Source organism: Lissotriton helveticus, chromosome 7 (genome assembly GCF_964261635.1).
Source record: "Lissotriton helveticus chromosome 7, aLisHel1.1, whole genome shotgun sequence".
Taxonomy (NCBI): Eukaryota; Metazoa; Chordata; class Amphibia; order Caudata; family Salamandridae; genus Lissotriton; species Lissotriton helveticus.
In genome coordinates this window covers 869,121,210-869,144,740 of record NC_136068.1, presented here as the reverse complement: position 1 = coordinate 869,144,740, position 23,531 = coordinate 869,121,210, and the positions used below count along the sequence as shown (strand labels likewise).

At 42.2% G+C, this 23,531-nt stretch overlaps 1 protein-coding gene across 1 annotated transcript in view; it reads left to right on the top strand.

The window, feature by feature from the left end:
* TENM2 (teneurin transmembrane protein 2) overlaps positions 1-23,531 on the top strand; it is a 1,287,822-nt gene that overhangs the window by 906,534 nt on the left and 357,757 nt on the right. Inside the window, exon 10 of the mRNA XM_078653379.1 lies at positions 21,117-21,311. Coding sequence (XP_078509505.1) covers positions 21,117-21,311 — 195 coding nt within the window. The remainder of the gene's footprint in view (positions 1-21,116; positions 21,312-23,531) is intronic.

Genomic DNA, 23,531 nt, shown 5'->3' with positions numbered 1-23,531 from the left:
GCATACTGCTGGATCCTAATTAAGCTCCAGGGACCCCATTTCCCTGGGTCGAAATGTATAATAAAAGAAGTGGGACCGCATTGCCCCCAACCCAGCTCGTAAAAAGGCTCAGGGGACCCAATACTCTAGAGTCGAGTAAATACATTAAGGGAGGTGGGCATGCGCCCCCACCCCCAAGCCTAATTCGGCCCCGGTGCTCTTTGATGCAATGGGCTGCATGGCCCGGCATCAAAAATGACTGTTTGAATCTATGTGAGAATATCGATCAAAATCACCAAGAGACTCATTACTTCAACTCCATTACAAGAATCCCAAAATGCAATTTTATATTATGTTTGTAACATCTGACCTTTTATGTGTGGGAAATTCCTTTATACTGTCAAGATATAAAATCCCCTCTGATCCTAACCTCGAAGTACTTGTGCATGGCATACATGGTTCATCCTTCCCAAACAATTTATGATTATGATTTTCTAGGTAATTTATTGAAAATTATGGTCTTGATAATGGGGGGGGGAGATTTTCACATAGTTTGGACTATTTTTTTCACAGTAAACCACAATAACATTAATTGCGTTTCGTGTTCATTTGAAGTCTGCCAGATATTATTTTAATAGTTACTTTCAAAGAAGGCGCAAATTAGAGGGCGAGCACCTGTGATAAATCTGTCGGCTCCATCTTGTTTTATATGCGATTTATTTCTCCAGTTTCCTAATGCATGAAAATAAAGTAATTTGGGCTGAGACCTACACCCCTCCTTTTGCAAAATGCAGACATTGTTTGCATAATTTTCGTTTAATAAAATGTCAAATGAGCAGGACTGAAGCAATGACACGGTCACATCAGCTGACTCAAATTCCGTGTCCGCCTTTTGATGGTGTCACCCACTGCGCTCTGAGCTCAGACAATACGGAAGCAGAATATTGATCTAACCTTAGCGCCTGTGAGGGCTTATGAAGTAAACATGCACGGCACTCCAAATCCTGAAGCCAATTATTCTTTGTGACCTGAGGAGTAGGGCTTCCGATTGTGACGATAAATAAAGTGGCTGGTGATAGCTTATCAAAACTCCATTAAAGTGACATTTCATACATACGTTTCACTGATTATGCAGCCTAATAAGCAATCTGTTTAGTTCAAAATCTGCAACTAAAATGGGATAAGTTTGCAAGCAATTTGCATTACAGAATGTTAAATCAGCTGCTTTTCCTGGCAAACTATTATAGGCCTCATTATTCAAATTTCTTGTTTATTTGAAGTCTTACAATTCTTCTGCTGCTTCTTCATTGCTTTATTTTCATTCTTTTTGTTTTTGGCTGACTGAGAAAGGACGGCACCATTTTTATGAGTATAAATCCAAGGGTAGGTTTATTTCTTAATTTTCCTTTTTAATTCATTTGGTATTTTATTTGTTAATGTGTGATTGGCACAAGAAATAAATAAACATATAGAGTAAGAAATATGTTCGGGATTGTTCCACTCTTGCTTGTGAATAGATTATTTGGTTAATGCACCAGCAATAAACCAATTATTCATTTTTAATATCTTTTTCTATGTGTTCTCGATTAGGTAGATTAAACATCCATTTGAATAGGTTCACTTGTTACTATGTCTAGATATGTGTGGTGCATAGAAAACAATACATAACGTTTATGCACAACAATAAGGATTTGACACAGTTAGGGCAAGTGCATTATTATGTGGTGTGTATGGCTAGTAATGTGACAGCTTGGCGGACAGTGAGCTCACTTTTGTAGTGCTCATGGGCATGGAGAGTACGGTTATGTCAAGATACTCCTGTGAAGTCTGTAAGGCACACAGTGAATGGACGGTGATATTTCTTCCCCAGAATATCATACTTATGTCACAGAAATGCCTAGTTTACAGGCAGCCGCGGCCGGTAGTGGGAGTACCGGCTGGGCGGTGACGTGGGGAGGGCGAGGGGCAGGGTGGGAGGTAGTAATGTATGGATTACGGAGTTTAACAGGTAAGTAAACATATAAATAAATAAAACTAATTTTGTTGCGCTCACTGCATCGCATTTGGTGATGCAGAGCATGCAACGAAATGTATATGTTTACTTACCTGTTAAACTCCTGAGTCTATCTTTGCCAGCAGAGTTCCTTGGTCAATCAATGTCCGCTCAGCTCAGTACCTTCCAGGTCGTCCATCAAACCTAGTGGAGCTACCTGCAGTGTTGGATCAAAGGAGTGCTCCAATACCAGCAAGACAGTATGGAAGTTGACTGCCCAATACTTTGTGATCACTGGGCAGGATCAGACCACATAGAAGAAGTCCTCTTCCTCCATCCCTCACCAAGCGCAAGTGGAAGTGGGGTGGCATTTCGTCCTCCGCAGGCATGTCAGATAGGCGACATGCGGGTATTTCAACTGGCCCATGTGAAGCCTGGCATAGATCGCCATCTCCCTTGGTGCCATACGGGCCACACTCCATTCTCTATCTTCCACCAGACCCACTCACGCCTCCCATTTGGCTCTTAGGGGGTCAGGCAGATCCGGGAAATTGATCATTAAAGCTTTCTAAAGATGAGATATCCCTCCCCATCGCAACGAACCCTTCACCACTTGTGCTTTCATGCGGATGAATTCCAGGGCCATACCAATGGAGTCCATGTGGAGCATCAATGCTTGTCTGTTTTGTAAAAATGTATACAATTGCAATGGTGGGGTTTGTAGTCTATCTGAAAGTCCCGCAAGTATCAGATATGGAACTCTGCCATACATCACTCAACATAGACCATGGAGAGTTTGAACAAGAAGATCCAGATCAGCTCACCATAGAGCATGTTTATATCAGAACCTATAAGGGCCACTTCAGTGTGGAAAGCAGGGTCTCCCCAACACCCTTGAACCAAGACATTAGAAACCATTAGCTCTTCTAGCAGGCCTGCAAGCACCCTGGGTATGTTGATGCAAGTATGGACTCCCTATTTGCTTTTCTTCTATTTGTTTCTGTTTATCATGTTACATTTTTCTGCCCCTCCGCAGACCATTCTATGAACAGGAGTGGACCTACGAGTCCTCCTTGATATTGCCCTGATTTGTCCTTTAATGGCCCCTGCCTTGTGGTAACACCACGTGCTATGTACCTAATGCTCGGTTTCGTCTTGCACTGTGTCTTTCCATTCAGTATTACTGTTTCACATATGGTACCTTGTGTTCCCCATTTCTCCTTTCCCTATATACTGTTATGTTTTAATCTTCCAAAAAGAATTTTTACGGAAAAGAAGGATAAAAACATGCGTGATGTAGTTTTTTGACTGACAAAAACAGAGTTCTATGGACCTCATTACGAGTCACCTGGCACTGTATTCCCAGTAAGGATGCCTGTCCCGGAAATTCTATGCTCTTTTGGATTTACAGACTCTGGATTCCCTGATCCACAAATACCAGCCCAAGTATCTTTGTGTTTGGAAACTCCCAGCTTAATTTTTATCGGTTGTTGATCCACATCTGGTAGGACCCTACTCATGGTCTATTGACAAAGGAAAATGCTTTGTCCCTGCAGCACTAGGCGGATGTATACAATATTCTCACCAGCATCGCATTGCTTTTTTGTTTCCTCTCTTGGTCCCTCTGCCCCAAAAGTAATCACCCATCACAATTTCCCACCTGCTCAAATATAATATGTCCCAGATGGGGGAAGGGCATGCCAAACAGGACCTTCTATTTGCAGGTCTGCATGTTATTTCTTTTTCTGGGTGAAAAACCTGAAATACCTATCCGAATAAGACATGCCAGCCGAAAGGATCTCTGCACCAAATAAAGGACTCCTTGCAGTGAGACACTATGGGGCCTAGTACGATGGTGGGCGGATCGCCACCGCCGGGCTGGCGGTAGCCTAAGCACCGTCATCGTAACCTTGAAAAACGCCGGTTAGATTATGATGGCGGTGGTGACTGCGGCGGTGTGAATATCTGTCTGCCACTTTTCCGCCGGTAGCAATCCACCCGCTGGCCTGGTGGGCAGAGCTGGACCGCTAAAATGGTGCCAGTGCCTAGCTTTTTCTGCCGTCCGGATTAGGATGCATGCGGAAGCCAGCTTTTCTGCGGCAGTCTCTCTGCTGTGGAAAGGCTAGTGGGGATTGCGTTCGGGGGCCCATTGTGGGCCCCCCTCATGTTGGGGGGTGTGGGTGCACTGGGGGGTACCTTTTCACTGCACCAAGTGGCAGGCACAGTGCAGTGCCTACCACGTAATGCAGCGAAATGCACAACATACTTGTTTTCGTGACACAGCGGTGCTGCTGCCAGCACCACCCACCACAATGTTAAAGCTGCAGAATGCGACCTCTGCGGTGGCGGGCCCATCATAATTCAACGGGTGAGACCGCTGGAAGCATGGCGGTCAGACCCAATCACTGCCATGCGTGCGACGGTCACATCATAATATCATGTGCGGGACCACCGCCCGCATGGCGGTCGGACCCAATCTCCGCTACCGTGGCAGCCACAAAAAGTCTGACCGCCATCCGAATAGGCCCCTTTGTGTTTAAAACATTTATCTTAAGCGTGATCGTGAGTGTAACTGTACCCACCCATACTTTCTGCTGGCTTCAAGTGCTCTGTATAGCACAGTGACACCTGCGTCTGGTGAAAATGTGATACAAAAGAATCCAAAATAAATAAATGATTCTCTGGTCTTGCCCATCTTAAGTTATCCTATAAACTGGTGACAGATCATTGGTCTTTTGGTTTTATTTAAAAGGTGTTTCTTGCAGCCCAGTTACACCACCGCTTGCATGAGGATCAATGGATTGACATCCCCTTGTAGTGACAGCCTATGTCTTTCGGCCCTCATCTAACTCTGCAAGTCTAATAAGGGTTCTTAAGAATGTTTACAAATTGCCCTATAACTCTGCTAGCACAGGGACCCCTGTAAAGTCAGCAAGCATTGTGAGGAAGGGCATAACCAGAGGCCCGTCAGTACTCTCAAGAGGAGTTGAAGCTCAGCTTGATGAATCCGGGTCCTGGCAACCAACGTATGATTTTAATTTGCTTCCTCTTCTGTTCAAACCCCTCTTTTCAATCTGCCCCCTTTAGTTTGTCAGTTGCCAGTAGGTTGGATTCTGAGATATTATCTAATGCTTACTTACCTCTGTATCCCCAATCAATTGATATTAATGTAGACACTCCATCATTTATAAGGAGGTGTTAAATTAATTGGTATAGGGAAATGGCATTTACAACCATGAGTGGAATAACGCATTCCGTTACACCACAAGTGTTACACGCTTGCCTTTACCATGCAAATGCGTGTTAAAGGCAGTCAGCGCTCCAGATTCAAACCGCATGGGCACAAAGATGGGATGGGGAAAGAGAAAGAATCAGGACATGAAGGATTGTGATGCGGCTTGGTAAGTAGGGCTAGGGCGGGTTTTAAGACCCAGGGGGGGAGTCGAGGTCGTTTTTAGGGTTGGGGACCGGTTTTAGGGCTCAGGGTGGGAGGCTGGGGTTGGGGACGTTTTTTAGGGCTGGGTTTTAGAGCTCAGAGCGGGGGGGTCATGTCGTTTTTAGTGCTGGGGGCCGGTGTTAGGCCTCACAGAGGTGGGGCTAGGCTCTGGATTTTTATAGGGCGGGAGGCCAGGTTATAGGGTTTAAGGTGGAGTGAGGGTGGATTTTAGAGCTGGGGGTGGGCTAGTTTGCAGGTCTGGGGGCCAGGTTTTATAGCTCAGGGCAGGGGCGTGATCTTTGCCATGCATATGCCTTTATCAATCGTGCCTTTACAACAAAACTCGTTGTAAAGGCATGCATGGTAAAGGCATGCGTGGTAAAGGCATGCGTGGTAAAGGCATGTGTGGCAAAGACGTGGTCGTTGTAAAGACCAAGCTGTTAAAGCATGAGATATAATTGCATGCGTGATTCCATCATACAACCATTGGTATGTCCCTATTTCTATCTTTCTTCTCTAGAGTAAGCGTGTGTTACTCGAAAGGTCAGCTCTCGAAAGCATTTAGGTTATACAAATGGGCTATTGGATTTCAGATATAAAGGTAAGATGCCTTTGGAAGGAAAAAAGGAAAAAAGCATGGACATCCTTTTTTTATATCATGTTTTTTCTATGTAGTGTTTCCTTCTCAGAGGAAGTGAAATGAAGTGTATTTGATGGGACTGATTCTACGTTTTGTAAGAAAAAATGCTAGCAGGTAGCAAAAATTCTAATTTTACACTATGAATGGAGAACAGCTTAAGTCCTTATCGATTACAAACTTTTTATAAGTCTCAAAACAGAGGCTTCCCCGTATCTCTCTTCGGGTATTTTAAATTAATTGAATTAATCATAAGGCTTAAACGTCTCTAGTGGTCTTCATTAACTTCTCTGGGTTTAATTAAAACATCTGTGCACTTTTAATTTATCGATTCATCCTGCTCATATGTCATGTTTTTAACACACCTCAGCATGCGCTGCATCATTTTTAACCCGATTTCCACTTAACTGAAGCAATTAAATCACCCCGGATTAATTAAAGCATCCATACTTTAGTGCTTAAGTCAGCGTGTGCAGCTTTCCCACAAGGTTTCTGAATGTCAGGGATTTGATGCACCTGATGAGGTTTTTGTCCTACTGAAAATGTGTATCTCTACCGCTTTCTTACTTCAAGCGCGGCGTTTTGACAGCAGTCCTGTAGACCTGTAAAAGACGGTATCTGTTCCCAATAACTCTCTTTGGCAATAATATGAACGTCTTGGTATAAATTCAAGTGCTAAAGTTGTGCCGGTGGTTGCACATGGTGGGGACTAGCAGCACTCATTTTTGGAGCTAAGAATTATTTTTTATGATAAGATTTTGACACAAACTAAGAGATAGAATTGTAGAAATGGGGTAGTAAGAGGATGAGAATGTCAGGAAAACAGGGACAAAGGGCAACGCCAGGAATGTAATAAAGAACCTGCTAAAATGAGATCAAGTGAGTGGTAATCAGGGGTGGCCGCCATAAGCAAAGGATGGAGGGGCAGGTGGTGTCATGCGGGAGGTGTTGTGCGGGGGGTGTTGGGAATACAATATAAAATTAAAATAAAACTTACCTTCAGCCACTGCCCTCATCCAGCATCGCGCCGCTTCTCCTCCTCTTCCTTGGTGAGGTCCTTGCAGCCCCTGGGATGGACTCCCATCCAATCCTCCCTGGTTTTACCAGGCAGGGAAGACGTCCTGCTCAGACCAGGGAATCTGTGGGGTTTCTCCGACCTGGCTGCTCAATGCAGCTGGGCTATAGAAAACCTAATTGAGCATGTGTGTTTTGGTTAGCCTGAGATGGCTGTCCAAAACACATATGCGCACTTAGGGACAGCCGCGGCCCGTGGAGGGAGTTGTGGTGGGGCAGAGAGGCGGGGCGGGGGAGGGGCAGGGTGGCCGGTGCTAAAAAACGGCATATGGATAATTGGTGGTAAGTAAACAACTTAATAAATAAAACAAATTTTGTTGCGCGCACTGCATCCCCAAATGCAATGCAGTGCGCGTAACGAAATTAGTTTGATTTATTTAAATGTTTACTTACCTGCAAACCTCCATTATCCATACATTACTAACCCCCACCCTGTCCCTCCCCCTCCCCACATCGCCGCCCCGGCAGGTACTCCCCTACCGACCGCGGCTGTTTAGGGATTGGAGTGCACAACACACTCCTCCTCCTTCCTCCCATGCCTCGGCCCCGCCCCTCCCAACTTCTGGATAAGAGCCAGCAAATGGTAAATAAAACAATACATTTGCTGCCTCTGAGCCAGGCAGTGGGGTGATGCTCCTCCGCCATTGCGGAGGAGCCACCACTGGTGGTAATAACTGTAGAAGTGTCTTATGGTGGAAGAAAGATGCATGAGTGGAAGCAAATAAAGTCATCCTTGGCAGCGGGCTGAGTAGAAATACTTTAGGCTCCTGTACTTACTTTTATTTTATTTTTGATTTTTACAAAACAAGAAATGATTATACTTATTGTTGATATTCATATAAGGGAAGCTACTGGCACGCACAACTCCATCATTCATTTAGAGCTGATTTCCTCCAGAAAATAATACAATACCAGTGCATAGCAGTTGGACACCCAAACGAAAACACACAACTAGATCCAAAACAGTAAAAGTGAAAAACAACCGTAAACACAACTGTAATGTCAGGGGGGAGAAATAATGCATTGTGGAACATGGCGTGGTGCACCCCGATTATTTGAACTTCCACAACTCATTGACTGAGTGAAGTTCGAATAGTGAATCTATCTAGTCGAAATGTTTGACTGATAATGTAAGGGTTAGGTCGAACTAGTGGTCAATTAAAATAACGGAGAGGTGGACTTAATGAGTAGTCAATCAAGAGGAGAAAGAGGTTTTGACTTTCATTACCTTGAGCCTTTGATGAGTGGGGATTGCAGCTCAGCGGTATCATTTCTAAGCTAAAGAAGAGAATGTGTTTTTTTAATTTTATTAACGAAAAGTGTTTGTTATATGGGTATATTTTTTACAGTGTTTGACATCCTATCTTTACACTCAATGTATACAGTATATTTTCTACTAAATGCAACTTGTTGACAACAGCTACCGACTGACACACCCTCTCACCCCCACCCGCAATAGTATAAATGGTGCTACAGTTATGGTTTGGTAAAAGTATTTCTCCTAAAAATGTTAAAAATAAAGTTTCATAACAAAGGATTTTCTTGACATTAGCAACGTCATTTTCCCCCTCAAAATGTTGACTTCATTTCGGATTTCCCTATCCTTCTGCCAAGCAGAGACACCTCTTATGGAAGGGGTGAGGTGAAATGTGCCCACCCCTGCTTCAGATTCTGAAGTAGGCGAACAACAGTCAAAAGATTCCTAATTTATGGTTGGGGCAAAACACATCATTCTTAAATTCATTGCAATTGTTGTCATTTGTTGGATGAATGGTTCCAAATTACAGACCGGCGCTCATGCATAAGTTGTTTATATAGTCATTGTTCATAACAGAAGCAGTATGCCTCATACACTTGCTTTGTGGCTAATAATACATGCAGATGTTTGCTTTGGAAGGCCGCAGCAGCGTGACAGGCATACAGCCGGAAAGGCTTAGTAGAATAGCTCTCTCCCTCACTGTAAATGTGGCTATTGGTGTTTAAATTACAGCGAAGACGGATCCCCTGCACGAGATGTTTGTCATTTAACTTTATAGCCCACTGGGTTTACCCCTCAAACCTATCTGACCGGCTAATTATGATTATTACTGATAATGATAAGTGGTGTATATATCAATTTGTCAACAATTCTAACACTTCTCCATGCGCACAGTAGTTTTCAGTTTTTTATAGCTAGCGAGAGAAGATGCCCGCAGTATCTTTACATTTCCAGGAACTCTTCCTATAAAGCATGTTTCTGGGTCACAGAGAAAATGGCGACTGCATCGTGTTGGGTGAGGGAGAGCACTCAAACAGCAGGTCTGTGAAGCTGAGCAATAGCCCCATCGTATCTCCGCAGGTCCAAGAAAGAACAGCCAAACATCTCTACGACTCATTGAGAGCACAGCCTCAGAATCGCCACAGTGTTAGGAAAGGATGCTCATAGGATCACACCGGCTCTGAGAAATCCTGGCAACATCATCACCTCACAAATTGAGCCAGCATACCTATAGTAGTGCATAGTTCTGAGAGAACAAAGCACAGACACAGAATCTATAGCATCTTACTGGTTTTGAGAGAGCAGTGCCAGAGGTTAGGGTCACATGATCACCATAGCAATGATAGAGCTGACCCAGGCCATTACTATGGTCCTGATGTACCTGTAGCATTTCTTTACTTGTGTGAAGTTAGGTCCACATGATCATCATGGCAATGATCGAGCTGGTCCAGAGCATCGCTATGGTTTTTTTGCTATCATACCCACTGCATTCCCTTGGTTGTGAGAGAGTAGAATAACATGATCCTCATGGATAGAACTATCCCAAAAGACTTCCATTGACTCGCTATCACATCCAATGCATTTCCTTGGCTGTTGGAGAGTAGAGGTTACTGATCACCACAGCAATGATAGATGTAGCCCAGAGCATCTCCATAGACCTGATATCATTAACTAATGGCCTGCAGGTCACAGCGGATTTTAGACATGAGCACCTCTCACAGCCATAGTCGTGGCATTCAACACAAATATAGTTCAGCTGCGTGGATGTGTTAGAATGTCATAGACCAAACCTTTGCAGCAATATATAGGCTGGACTAAGGGTATTAACCCCTTCGACGCTGATGACGAGCTGGGCTCGTCATGAGGTAGCCTCCTCGCACGCTCATGACGAGCCCAGCTCGTCACGTAACATGCGAATCCGTAAAACCCAGCGTACGGGCGGAAATCCTACCGCACGCATGCGGTTAAGGATAAGTTTGAATTGTATATTAATACTTCCCATTCTTTTTCATTTTAAGAACTGAGGTTCTGGGTGATAAAACATTCAGCGACGGCTATACAATATACCAGTGGCAGCCGGCATGGCTAGCGGGTGGCGGGGGGAGTATGTCACAGGGGGTATGTTGTGGGGGTATGCTGCAGGGGGGATGTCGCACGAGAAGTCGCACGAAGGATTGTGATGCGCAATTGAAGAAAAAAAGACTCACTTTGCCCCCGGGTCCAACACTGCTTCTGCTCTCATCTTGGATTAAGAAGCAGCCAGGCTCCACTGACCAATCACAACACTGTAATGCAGCATTGTGATTGATCTGAGTGCCATGACACGGCACTCAGCCAGGGGCTGGAGGGGTGGACATATTCTCCATGCAGGCTAATATGCAGCCTGCATGGAGAACAGGGAAACTGTGCATGATTGGTTTTGGCGGCCCGAGAGGGCCAACCAAACAGTCATTGTGCACTTTGTTGTGGGCAAACCTCTCCTCCCCTGCCCTGCTCAGTGAGCAGGGCAACCCTGCCCACCCACCCGCCCGCAAAAGAGGCAGGAAACATAAAATGACAATAACTCTAAGTTATTATCATTTTGTGTTTCTTCTTCCTCGCACTGCTTAAAAGCAGTGGGGCGATGCTCCACCACCATAGCGGCGGAGCCACCCCAGAAATTTACCCACAAGTTAAATGCTAAGATCGGGGCCTCCTTGTTATATGGCCAATGGTGTAACCACTAAAGTATACAGTGTGTCTGTTCACATAGCAGAGAGCATGATTGCACGGCCATTTGGGATGAGAGATCCCTTAGAGAAGATGTAACAGAAATACATTTCCAGATTCTGCAAATGCATGCTTAGCAACATAAATATTATTGGAACCACAACAAAACTGGACAGGAATACTAGGGAGATAATATGGTAGCAAGAATATACTGTTGTTTTTCAGGCACACCAGAAGAGTATATTAGGACCCTCGAGCATGAATTGTCAATTACTCTTTTTGTATCTTCATTGTTCTACAAAGTAGACATCATAGAAGGACTTTATGAAAAGATGCTCCATGGAAAGTAAAGACTAGAAAGACCAAGATTGTAGTGGCAGCATACATTTTGAAGTTCAGTTTCACAGAGAAGTATCAGAGAATCCCAAATCTTAAAGAAGCACTGATTACCAGGTTGCCATGGAAGATTACGGCAGCTATATATGGATTTGAAGAGGCTCTGCGAGTAGTTTTGGGAGTGGTATTCCTTCACATATGGGTAATTGAAATAATATCCTACAGAAAGAAAGTAATGTTTTATGTCGTATTTCTAGTTCATACCATAAGGTGTGTTTCTTACTAGTCACAAATGTTTGAAGGTATCATCAGGGCTATACTGGCCATAGCAGGCATCGGACTTTCCCCGGGAGGCTGGTAGTGGGTCTGGCTTTTCAGCGGTGGGGGACAGTTTTGTTACTGGGGGTCGGTTTTGCAGCAGTGCTGCAATATCGCCCCCAGCAACAAAAGCTGCAGTGCTTCATACTTGTTGGCCCTCCACACGGGATGGGGGCGGGAGCTGGGCTGACAAAATTGCCAGTTCTGCTTTGGGTTCCCAGTCTAATCCTGGTGATAACAATGCACAAGAGATCTGCAAATTTGAATTTAATGAACATGTATATTAATAACAATCAGTTTTATTCTGCTACTCAGTCCATAACTGGGATATGAGAGGTGGGCATTACTTGGCTAGGGAAGAAGCTGGCTGGAGAAGAACACCGTTCTGGCTCTCAAAATAAAATGCCGTAAAGACGCCTATCAGCAATGCCAAAAAAACAGAGAATAATAATGTATCAATAAAAAGAAGACAACACAAGTTCAAACATGACTGACTACTGAATTTTGCCAGAGACTATCTCATAAACTTGGCTCTGATCGTTCTCACTTCTTTCATGGACAAAATGAAGTAGAATTCTTGTCTGTAGACATGAGTTCCTCCAAAATAAGTTGGATACACCAACTAGGTAAACCCACAGAAACATATTCTTTATATAGGCGTATTTCCTTCCTTAGTATGGAAACCACAATTTTAGAGAAAATAATGGCAAATGGGCTCCTACCTATGTTCTATGGACCAATAGGCTTTTATTCACTACGACCATCAGGAATGAATATGTGTTGCCTTCAGATTGTATGAATTATGAATATGTCTCAAAGGGACTTCTCACAATCTAGTTAGTCAGTGTTGTGATGGAATTCGATGCAATTGAGCATTGGCTTCGGTTTGGGGTCTTGAGGGTGATGAGTGAGGGTTGTTACTTTCTGACCTGCCACTCTATTATATTCAAAAGCAACTACCGCCATAAGAGTAAATGTCTATTATCACACACATTTGCACTAGGTCGGGGCACTAGACAAGCCTGCTCCTTATCACCTTTGCTCGTTGCATTAGCAGTTGAGCCCCTGGCACATTGGATGCCAGAAAGAACCTCATGCCTGGGGAAGTTTATAGCATTATCATGGATGTCATCCTCTTATCTACGGCTGACCTCCATACCTCCATTTGCAGACTTCTTGTCACTATTGGTGACTGCAAATCCTATGCTGGCTTCACTAAAAGCTGGAATAAATCCTCCCTGTCCCTCTGCAACACTGGATGGCAGAGACACAGCATGGTGAATGGAAAGCGAATTGTAAAGTGATGGATTCTTTTATTTAGGTAAAGAGGTTTCAAGGAATAGGAACCCTTGTTCTGAAAAGACAAAACAATGAAAGAAAACGGGAGACAGCAAGAGGAAAGCAAGCAGATACACCCTGCAGCTGTCCAGACAAGCATATACATATATATATATTACCTACTGGCGGTCGCCAGTAGGTATATATAGTTAGGATTTTTTCTCTATGGGTTTTTTGAAAATTCTATGTCTAATAACTTTGGCGTTTGTGGACGGAATTGGCTGAAATTTTCAGGAAAATGGCACATTTTGTTTCTGAGCAGCCCCTGAAAATTGGGGGGGGTTTCGTCCAGGGGGGGTCGAGAAAAAAGGGGGGTCCCAAAACGTGTTTTTAACATTGAGTTTTCCATAGGGCGGTTGGCCTCACTTTTAGCCCGAACGGCTGAATGGATTTGCACGAAACTTGGCAAAATTGTAGGGACTGGTAGCCCGATGTGCCTTTTGTAGGTCTCAATATATGTGCTCCAGTGGATTTTGAGAAATTAACGTTTAAAAAAAGATATATATCTGTAACAGCGGACCGGTTAGCGCTCAGGTTCGCGGACTTTTCGCGCAACGGAGCTTTGTGAAGCGAAGCTGATTGGTTCTCCGGCGTCTGTCAACATTCCAAACAGTCCGTAGCGGCCGCCATCTTGTCTCTCGGTAGGATCGAGAGACAAGAGGAGGTCAAAACAAAGGGGGAAATAACTAGAAGGGGGCATAGTAGATCCTCGCTGACCCCCTAGGTTTGATGTGGAGGTTTTAAAAGGGCCCCGCGGGGCAAAAAAAAATAATAAAAATAATAATTGAACGGCTGAATGGATTTGCACGAAACTTGGCAAAATATTAGGGACTGGTAGCCCGATGTGCCTTTGCTAGGTCTCAATATATGTGCTCCAGTGGATTTTGAGAAATTAACGTTCAAAAAAAGATATATATCTGTAACAGCGCTCCGCTTCGCGTAACGGAGGTTTGCGAAGCTGATTGGTCATTCTGTCACTGGGCTATAGTTGGGCTACATCTGGCTGATATTTGGGCTACATTTGTTTTTTTGTGTGTCTGGCGGCCATCTTTGGGCTACATTGGGCTACATTGGGCTTCATTGGGCTACATTCGGCTAATTAGCAAATAGCTCATCGCAAACTAGGAATGGTAAAGAATCGCTATTTATTCCTTAAAGTTCGCTATTTAGGAAATGCAAATAACTTTGATGATACATATGGCGGTTCATCTCTAACAAGATAAGAAGCATAGGGATAGATTTATGATGACTGGCGCATCACCAGGGATGTGTTAGTCATTCTGTGCCGCTGTTCCGTCACCTATGGTGTGCTGCATTTACAATGCGGCGCATCACGGGGCAAAAACAGCACAGATGCGTGATGTATCTGTGCCGTAAAGGTGGCGCATTGCTGGAGTTGTATCGCAAGTGTGATGAAGCTCCAGCAAGGGTCGGGGGTGCCCCTGTCGCAGGGTTTCTGTTCTCACACAGAACTGTGGACAGAGGATTGGAACCTCGGCGAATTAGGGTGTCCCAAAACTCACGTTAGTAATCAAAAACTATTTAGCAAGCTAGGTACAGTGTCACATTGGATATAACAAAGTCTCAATGTTTAGACAATCCAGAATATGAACTTATAGTACCTCAGGATACGTGGAACTCATGAACAGTCGGTCGTTATATATTTCTTAGAAACCAGAACATGGAGTTAAGAAGAATACATGTGTATTTGAAATGTTTATTTACTAATGCCGTCTTCTCAGGCGTAGTACCTTAGATAATAAAAGTACACATATTATCAGTAGCAAAATTACCAGCATAGTTACTAGTACATAAAAAGTGAATGGTGATAGTATGTTAACATGCTGTAAATGAATAAGAGTTAGCAACACTTATAAGCAGCCGCGGGCCGTGGAGGGAGTTACGGTGAGGCAGGGAGGCGGGGAGGGGGAGAAGCAGGGTGGAGAATACAAGTACACATATTATCAGTAGCAAAATTACCAGCATAGTTACTAGTACATAAAAAGCGAATGGTGACAGTATGTTAACATGCTGTAAATGAATAAGAGTTAGCAACACTTATAAGCAGCCGCGGGCCGTGGAGGGAGTTACGGTGGGGCAGGGAGGCGGGGAGGGGGAGGGGCAAGGTAGAGAGGGCTCCACCCTGCTTCTCCCCCTCCCCGCCTCCCTGCCTCACCGTAACTCCCTCCACGGCCCGCGGCTGCTTATATCTCACCCTCCCTAATACACATATTATATTATTTGCTAAGAAGGTCTCTTTGTGTTGGTTTAGGGCGTGCCCATACTTTAGTGTCTTAGATTTGAAGGAATCACATCAGCATACACCAGCTCTCTCTTCATGTGAACCGCATCAACTGTTGTGTATGTGTGTTCGGCAAAGCAATATAAAACCCGCCTCATGCCCAGAATTGGCAGAAGTTGCACTTATGTTATGAGTATGAAGTCGTGGAGATCAGACCTCATAACAATTCTGTACCGTGTTGTTCTTGAAACTTTAGCACTCGCTGTACAGATATAGTTTAACAAGTAAAGCAGATAGTAGACCAATAACATATTATTCTCATGTAAACCACGATGAACTACTAGGTGGAAAGCTAAAGCAACAACTAAATGTCGTGTGCAGAAGTTGCAAAAAAGGAAAAATGGCGTTTAAACCGGTAATGAGCCCATGCTAACTTAACACGGTGTAAAGATATCCAGGACCTAGATGACACCTCCCCATGATCCGGAAACGAACTGAATAAGATAATAGAAGTGCCATCTCATGAGAGCAGATTGCAAGTTTATATGTGGACGGTCCGCAAGGTAAAGCATTAAAAACTAGGAAAATTCAATGCTAAAGAAAAATAAAACAGCCAAGTACTTTATCGAGTCTTAAGCCAATAGGCAAGGTAAATAATAAAAACTTGACAATTAAGTCAATGAATTGTCAATGAAATGCTAGTACTCAGCATATGAAACATGAAAAAGGTCTATGACATAACTGTGTATGCAAAATAAGCTGCAACAGCCTCCAACAGGAAGTCACCGTCTTCATCCGAAAACAGTTCAGCCATCCAATTTAAAAGCGGAAAAGAACATACGTGCTCTCCCAGCACCGGATCCTCTATCACCATCAGAGGACAGCTCGGTGGGTTTTCAAGAAAGCTGTGTTCCAAGAAAGACTGTGCTGCCGCCAGTAAATTCCAGGGACCAAGTAGTCCATGCATCAATGCCACAGCCATAATCCTTTCGCCAGGACAAATCAACTCGTGAGTAATGATAGGAGTCATCAGCTGATTAAAGTCGACGTCAGGAGAAACCGGTCCGCAGAGACACAAATCAATGGCCCAATCGAAATCACAGGTCAGGCAGTGAAATACAGGCTGGACACAGGTGAAGTAGGAGAACCGAAAAGATAATCCATATGCCGTGCTTAATATCGCCAACGGCATTGTGCCATAATATTCTAGCATGCGATTGCGGAATAGTGTCAGCAGCTGCAGGGTCGGAGGTTGCATAGGAGGGACATCCATATTTAAAAATGTAAAAAAGCACAAGAGCGTCCGCTGGTAATGCAAGTAAAAATGCAATCCACGAACCAGAGTGGAGAAAATGGAATGAAAAGGAGCAGGGATGACTCCAAAGATTTTCTCAAATGAAGTCACGAGACCACTGGTAACAACTTTAAAAAAGTGTGCCAGGGATTTTGTGGAGGATGCGTTAAAGATAGTCGGAAATATGTTGCTGAAATTGAAAGGCAAACCTGTGTACGGGTGTTCGCTATGTGAAGTACGAAAGTTTCACGGGCCGAACTCAAGGCCACCTCTCTCTGAGACAAAAGAGCTCTTATTCTTGTCATGCCGTTGAAACGTGTCCCAAGGTTGGTATTTGTGGCCAGATTGAAAACTCCCTATGTTCATGTGTGGGAGGAAATAGAACATTTCTGCAGCAAATAACCCGTTCACTTACTGTTACGATAAAAGGAATACTTTTAATTAACTCAGAACAATCTTCATTATTGAGCATCAAATAACTACCATTTTCCAACAACTTGAACGTGGGGATGATAGCAGGAACTGGCGTGCCTTGCATCACGCAAGCCATATTTGGTCGGTGTTTGTTGCATGAATCGTGTAACTGTATGTGCCTACACATTAGTGAATGATCTGGCGTCTCAGTGCATTCCTCTCCATTCAGATAAACTTCTTGATCATCTTTGAAACATCTGTATGTGTATGGAAGCGACCAGACCTCATGAACAAAAGCACTACCTAAAGGTTCATAAAGACCTATTGGTATATATTTCATACAATTTGAAAACTTATATAAAGCAAAAGGCAGCGTTATTAAACCGTCGATAAGGCATGTTGCCAAAAAACCCGCAATCCTCTGCTGATGATGTCACTGAGCATGTCATGAATGATGTAATATGTGACATCATCAGTAGTGGATTATGGGTAATAGTATCTCTAGTTTACTCCCCTATAGCTGTCTTTCTTTTAACATAAGTGTGTGTTTCCTTCTCTTATACTTACTGTTTTTGGTTCGCTTCCAGTTCGCGTACCAGCGAGCGAACTAGGAAGCGAACTAAGAGAAATAGAGGTTGGCACAGTTCCAAATATTGTACCAATTTTTTAATAACGGGGAGGTAGTTCTGAAAAGAACTTTTTTTTTTATTTTTCTGAACATTTTTTTACTGTAAGGTTCCCGATTCGCGAAGCGGGAACGAAGAAAAAAAAATATTTAAAAAAATAATTATTCATAAACATATAAAATATATTTTTGGATTTAAAGAAGAATAAATTTTACAGCTACAGATATTAGCTGTTAAAAAACCAATTAAATTCACTGAAAAAACCATAGGTTATAGACCATATATAGTTAGGAATTAGCATTTACAAAACCTTGAAAATTCACTGAAAAAACCATAGGTTATAGACCATATATAGTTAGGAATTAGCATTTAAAAAACCTTATTTTACTCACACAAAACCATTGAAATTCCATATATAGTTAGTTGCACTAACTATATATCGCGCACCCGTAATCCACTGCTGATGATGTCACATATTACATCATTCATGACATGGTCAGTGACATCACTGATGACATCACTGATGACATCTCAAATGACATCACTGATGATATCTCATTTGACATCAATGGTCACATCAATGATGATATCATTAATGTGACAATACAATGCATCTCCTCACACTTTAATATAACCTCTGTTACACCCAGTGTTAAATACAGAGTATAATTTTTGAAACCATTGACACACCAATACTAGTTACTACATACGCACTCACTGATTCCTACGTCTACACACACATTCACTCATTCACCCATACAATCATTCATACATACAATCACTCATCTTTACAACACTATCATATGCACTCATACACCTATACAGACACTCACACTCTGCCACTCATCCATGGAGTTACTCACACACCTAGTCAGTCCTGTAAAGAATCAATCACAGTTCCATTTTCTAATCTACACAGTTAAACATAGAGTACCTTACATTTTAAAACATAAACTAACACATACTTACTCTCTTATAGAATCACTGATACAAGTACACATTGATCTGCACAGTCACACACCTCCCAGCCAGTCATACACACACTCAGTCTCCCATACAAATACTTGTGCAACCAATCAATAACCCATATAGCTACTTATATAGCTACTGATCAACACATGCAGCAGCTTGCACAACAACAGACATGCTGATGCACACTTTCAGACAGTTTAGTCACTAACCCGTGCATTTAGTAAGACGCATTTAATCACTCACTCATACAGTCAATCACGCACCTACTAAAACCTTCATTCAGACACTTATACATCCACTCATTCTTCAATATGTAAAACATATTTAAACTTTACAGAAACACATAATCACTGGATGTTGTCATCAGTGATGTCATTTGAGATGTCATCAGTGATGTCATCAGTGATGTCATTTGAGATGTCATCAGTGATGTCATCAGTGATGTCACTGACCATGTCATGAATGATGTAATATGTGACATCATCAGCAGTGGATTACGGGTGCGCGATATATAGTTAGTGCAACTAACTATATATGGAATTTCAATGGTTTTGTGTGAGTAAAATAAGGTTTTTTAAATGCTAATTCCTAACTATATATGGTCTATAACCTATGGTTTTTTCAGTGAATATATATATATTCACAAAGTCTGCTGGGTGCAGCCGAAACAAGTCTCTCCTGGTTTCTGGGTCGAGGGAGGCCAGATTCAATAAAGAAGCCTTAAACCTGCAGCCCTCATGTGTGTTCTCTCTTCTGTTGGGGTAGGGGTCATATATATAGTTGTATGTGTGTGTGTGTGTGTGTGTGTTTGTGTCTTCCACCATACAATACCATTGTGTATCAAAGGGGGAGGGAGATTGCAAAAAGAGACTGGATCTTCCCCCAAAAAAACTAAGAAATTCACTGATGTTAAAATTGTTAAAGTACCACTCTATGAATTGAACACACAAAGTCAAGATGGCAAAAAATCGTGACACTGCAGTCAAAGAGTAAAAGTGAATGAGTTTGGGGCTTTTTCGGTCTAAACATGTCGTAAAGACATACATTTCAAAAACATGCAACCTTTCTAAATAAAACAGTTTTGAATGGAACTGAAGGACCATCATATCCTAGCTGACCCTTATATCAAGGAAGTCCGGTGACAGACAGCATACTAAAGCTAATGTTTAAAGTACCTCAGTGAGTCACAAAAATCCCATCAGTCATTTATATTTAACAAATATTCTCAGACTCACCTTTCATGGCTTGTTGAGCACTGGAAATTTCAGTATTTAAACGGGATATCAGAATGTTTAAGCATACGGCCCCAGAGTTCAGAAGTCCCTCTGCACCATACAGTTAAAAATATTCTTTCTTCAGGAAATTATTCTTTCTTCAAGTGAAATCACACCCTTACAGGAGCAACACTTCATAACCACCATCTACACAAACTCCCAAAACCATCAGATAGTGTCACTATAAAAGAAACCCAAGATCCAGAGACAAGTAATGCCCTGGTAAACTTAAAGATTTAACAAATATACAAATAAACGTAAATTCAAGTGTGTCAGTGAACAAACGAGCAAAAATAACAAAAAGGCAAAACCCAGAAGTATCTTGATACAAACTGTTACAAAATGTACGTGGGTAAAAAAACAAACCCAAATGACTGAAAAATGGTCAGCTGATTTACTGTTAATGCTTCAAAAGCTCTCATAAAAATTGCGAAATAAAGCACTTACAGAACTTAACTTATCCTCAGTGTATTGCAGATGGAGAGAAGACATTGTTGATGACATTTATGAGACACGCAATGCATTTAGGGATGCTTTGCGCACCCATTGCATACACTTTGCAGCCCTTATATGGTCAATCTTAACGGAAGCAGTATCCTTTCACATGTTGGCCATATGGGCCAGGTCATTACACATTCTGTGTGTCTGCTTTGGAACTTCAAAACAGTGTGGTAACTTCTGCTGGAAACACCATGCAAAGTATTCTCGCATCAGATATTTATATTAATTTATTTTATTCGGTAACCTGCTTTTTAAAGGTACAATAATTTTTTTTAGTCCGACGTTTTCATTATTTTATGTAATAATGAGCTGAGTGAACATCCTTGTTTTTTTTTTTTTATCGAGCACTAAAGAAATAATCACGAGGCAAACAAAAGTAAGCCATACCTGAGGGATATTTATCAGGAGGCGGTTTTAAGACTTTAAAATATGTAGTACTCAAACAACTAGTATTAGAAAGAGTTCATAAGGCAGACATTACCTAAGGTAGACAAATGAGGGGTGTCTAACTTGGAACCAGAAAGATAGGTAGCATAACAAAATGATTTAAACATTAAAAACACCTCACCTTTGAATTAAACATATCATTAATCTGTGGTCTATTTATTGCAAATGTTGTGACTAGATGCTATTAATTTATGTATGTAAGTGTATAGAAAAGCATGCTTGTAAAATGCAAACAAGTGCTTTACTTGTTTTGTTTTCCTCGTTGTAGCTGCCTGTCCAGTGCTATGCAGTGGGAATGGCCAATATTCAAAAGGAAGCTGCATATGCTACAGTGGTTGGAAGGGGCCAGAGTGTGATGTACCCAGCAACCAATGCATCGATCCTTCGTGTGGAGGGCACGGCTCTTGTGTCGAAGGAAACTGTGTGTGCAATGCAGGCTACAAAGGAGAAAACTGTGAGGAAGGTGAGTTTTGTTGCATTGCACGGTTCCAGCAAACCATGATCCTGGAAATGTTATGTTTGAGTCTGCAGAAGCACTGGGATAACTGTGCATATGATTACAGTTCCTAAGAAAACATTCTGGCGCTATATATGAAAATGTTGTAGGCACGGGAATAACTTCCTCATAATGAAGTATCTGAAATTGCTGAATTTTAATTATGTTTCTTTATTTTCAAATAGAGATTTAATTGGTTTCAATCTGAATTTGCTCAGCAAAATCCCATTCAATTTGTGGGCATTGTTGCAGCAAACAATCATTTTGATCATAGAGAAATCTGTAGTAAATAATCACTACTAATTTACAAATGTAGTAGTTATTTCACAATCTACTAAATTGCAACTTTTTAAACATATATTAAAATTATTAGGAGTTTTGAAAAATAGAATTGTCAAATTCAAAATGATGGAGATTAAATAGAAGTTTTAAAAGACTACATATTTAATTATACTTAGATGGAGGCAATATCAGTCCCAAGTGATAGAAGAACCTTCATTGTAAGAATTCAAAATCTAACTCTCCTTAAATTTAATCCTACAAATCCTGCCACTATTGTCTGTGAAGATATTGCTAAAATGTGTTATTTATTTATTTCAGTACATTTAGCAAAAGGGCTTTACAATGGCAATCAGCAAAAGAGTTTAGAAAGCACATTTAGAACAAATTTTAAAAAACAGACACGCTTGATTAGCAGGTGATTTCTTAAAAAAAGATAAATGCAAAGCTTATCCAAATGAAACAAGCTGTGGCACAGCCAATAGGTCTCGTCTTTGGAACGTTATGAGGGTTTAGCCATGCAGCACATTGTCTTTGGTGCTGTACCGCCAGGAATTAGCTATATAATTACTACACAATGGGTCATGCAATCTGATTCATGTTTGTTGAACACACTGCTGCACCCGGCCACTTTGCTTGTGTGAGACCCTGAAAATCATTGTGTTTATTATGAAGGTTATTTACTTTAACATAGTTTAGACTGTTAGAAAATGCTTACATGTATGCCCCTGATGAGGCATTGATTTGGAGCACCTTATGCCTCCATATCACTAGGGTCGCAATGCTTCAAGTTAAACAGTAGTAAGGGAAGGCAGATTCATTCAGTCCCTCCATCAAGGGGACCTACTCCCCTTTGCACGGTTAAATGATGACTCCCCTTGTACCCTCAATAGAAAACAACAACATCAAGTCATGTGCAAAGATGTGCAAAACTGCATTGCTTGTATGAACTTGCTTATTTTAAAAATCCCTAACAAATAAATAAACTGTGGACAGTTGTGCATGATGTGAGCTCCACCATGAATCACCATACTCAGAGCCCGCATGGTGCAATGACAACAGATAGTAGCTTATCCAGGTTCTGGGATTTGGTTTGTGTTCTGGGATCTTGGGTTATTGAGATAGGGAAACACAAACATGCGGCATAACTTCCAGATCCGACTGACTTTGGAACTGGGGAACTGGGTTCGAGTCTTAGCGTCAGCTCCGTCCATGCCCACAAAAAAACAAGTGCAGCATACAGCAGCTGCTTCCATGATATGGCAGTGTGTATTGTGCAAGAAAAGCTTACAAATGAGTACGCCGTATGAGGTCACAACAGAGCAGACCATGAGGTGCTCACAAGCAGACAAACCACAGAATGCGAGAGACACGAAAAGCATAGTGCGTGCGATGCTCACAGACATGAAAAAGGAGCTGACCAGCATGCCCTCTTTGTTTTGTAGAGTGGGGTCTATTACTTACACAGAGGCCGAAGGTATGTGCGGCACATGAATTGCAAAGTTCACCTACAGGACTGAGCTCTATTAGAGAAAATAACTATGAATAAGACAGAAGGAATTGCACCGACTTCGGAGTAATGCAGTTTAATAGGGTATTGTCAATATGAGGCAAACCTAGTCTGCATAGACTAGTATCCCTATGTGATAACCTCTTGGAAAACCCACAACCCACCCCTCATCTATCCGGTGCCCTACCCCTGTTAAAATCATGCATCTTTATTTTCCTACTGATGCTCCAGCCATACAACAAGCCCGAAGCCCCTTGTTTGTAACTGGCTGTTGTAAAAGAGAACCCTACAGGTCTCAAACAATCCAACCAAATCAGAAGTATTGCTTGTGGAATTGAACTAGAAGAAAGACTGCACCATTTGCTATTGTGTTTTTGTTGCCAGAGAGCCCTCACTTA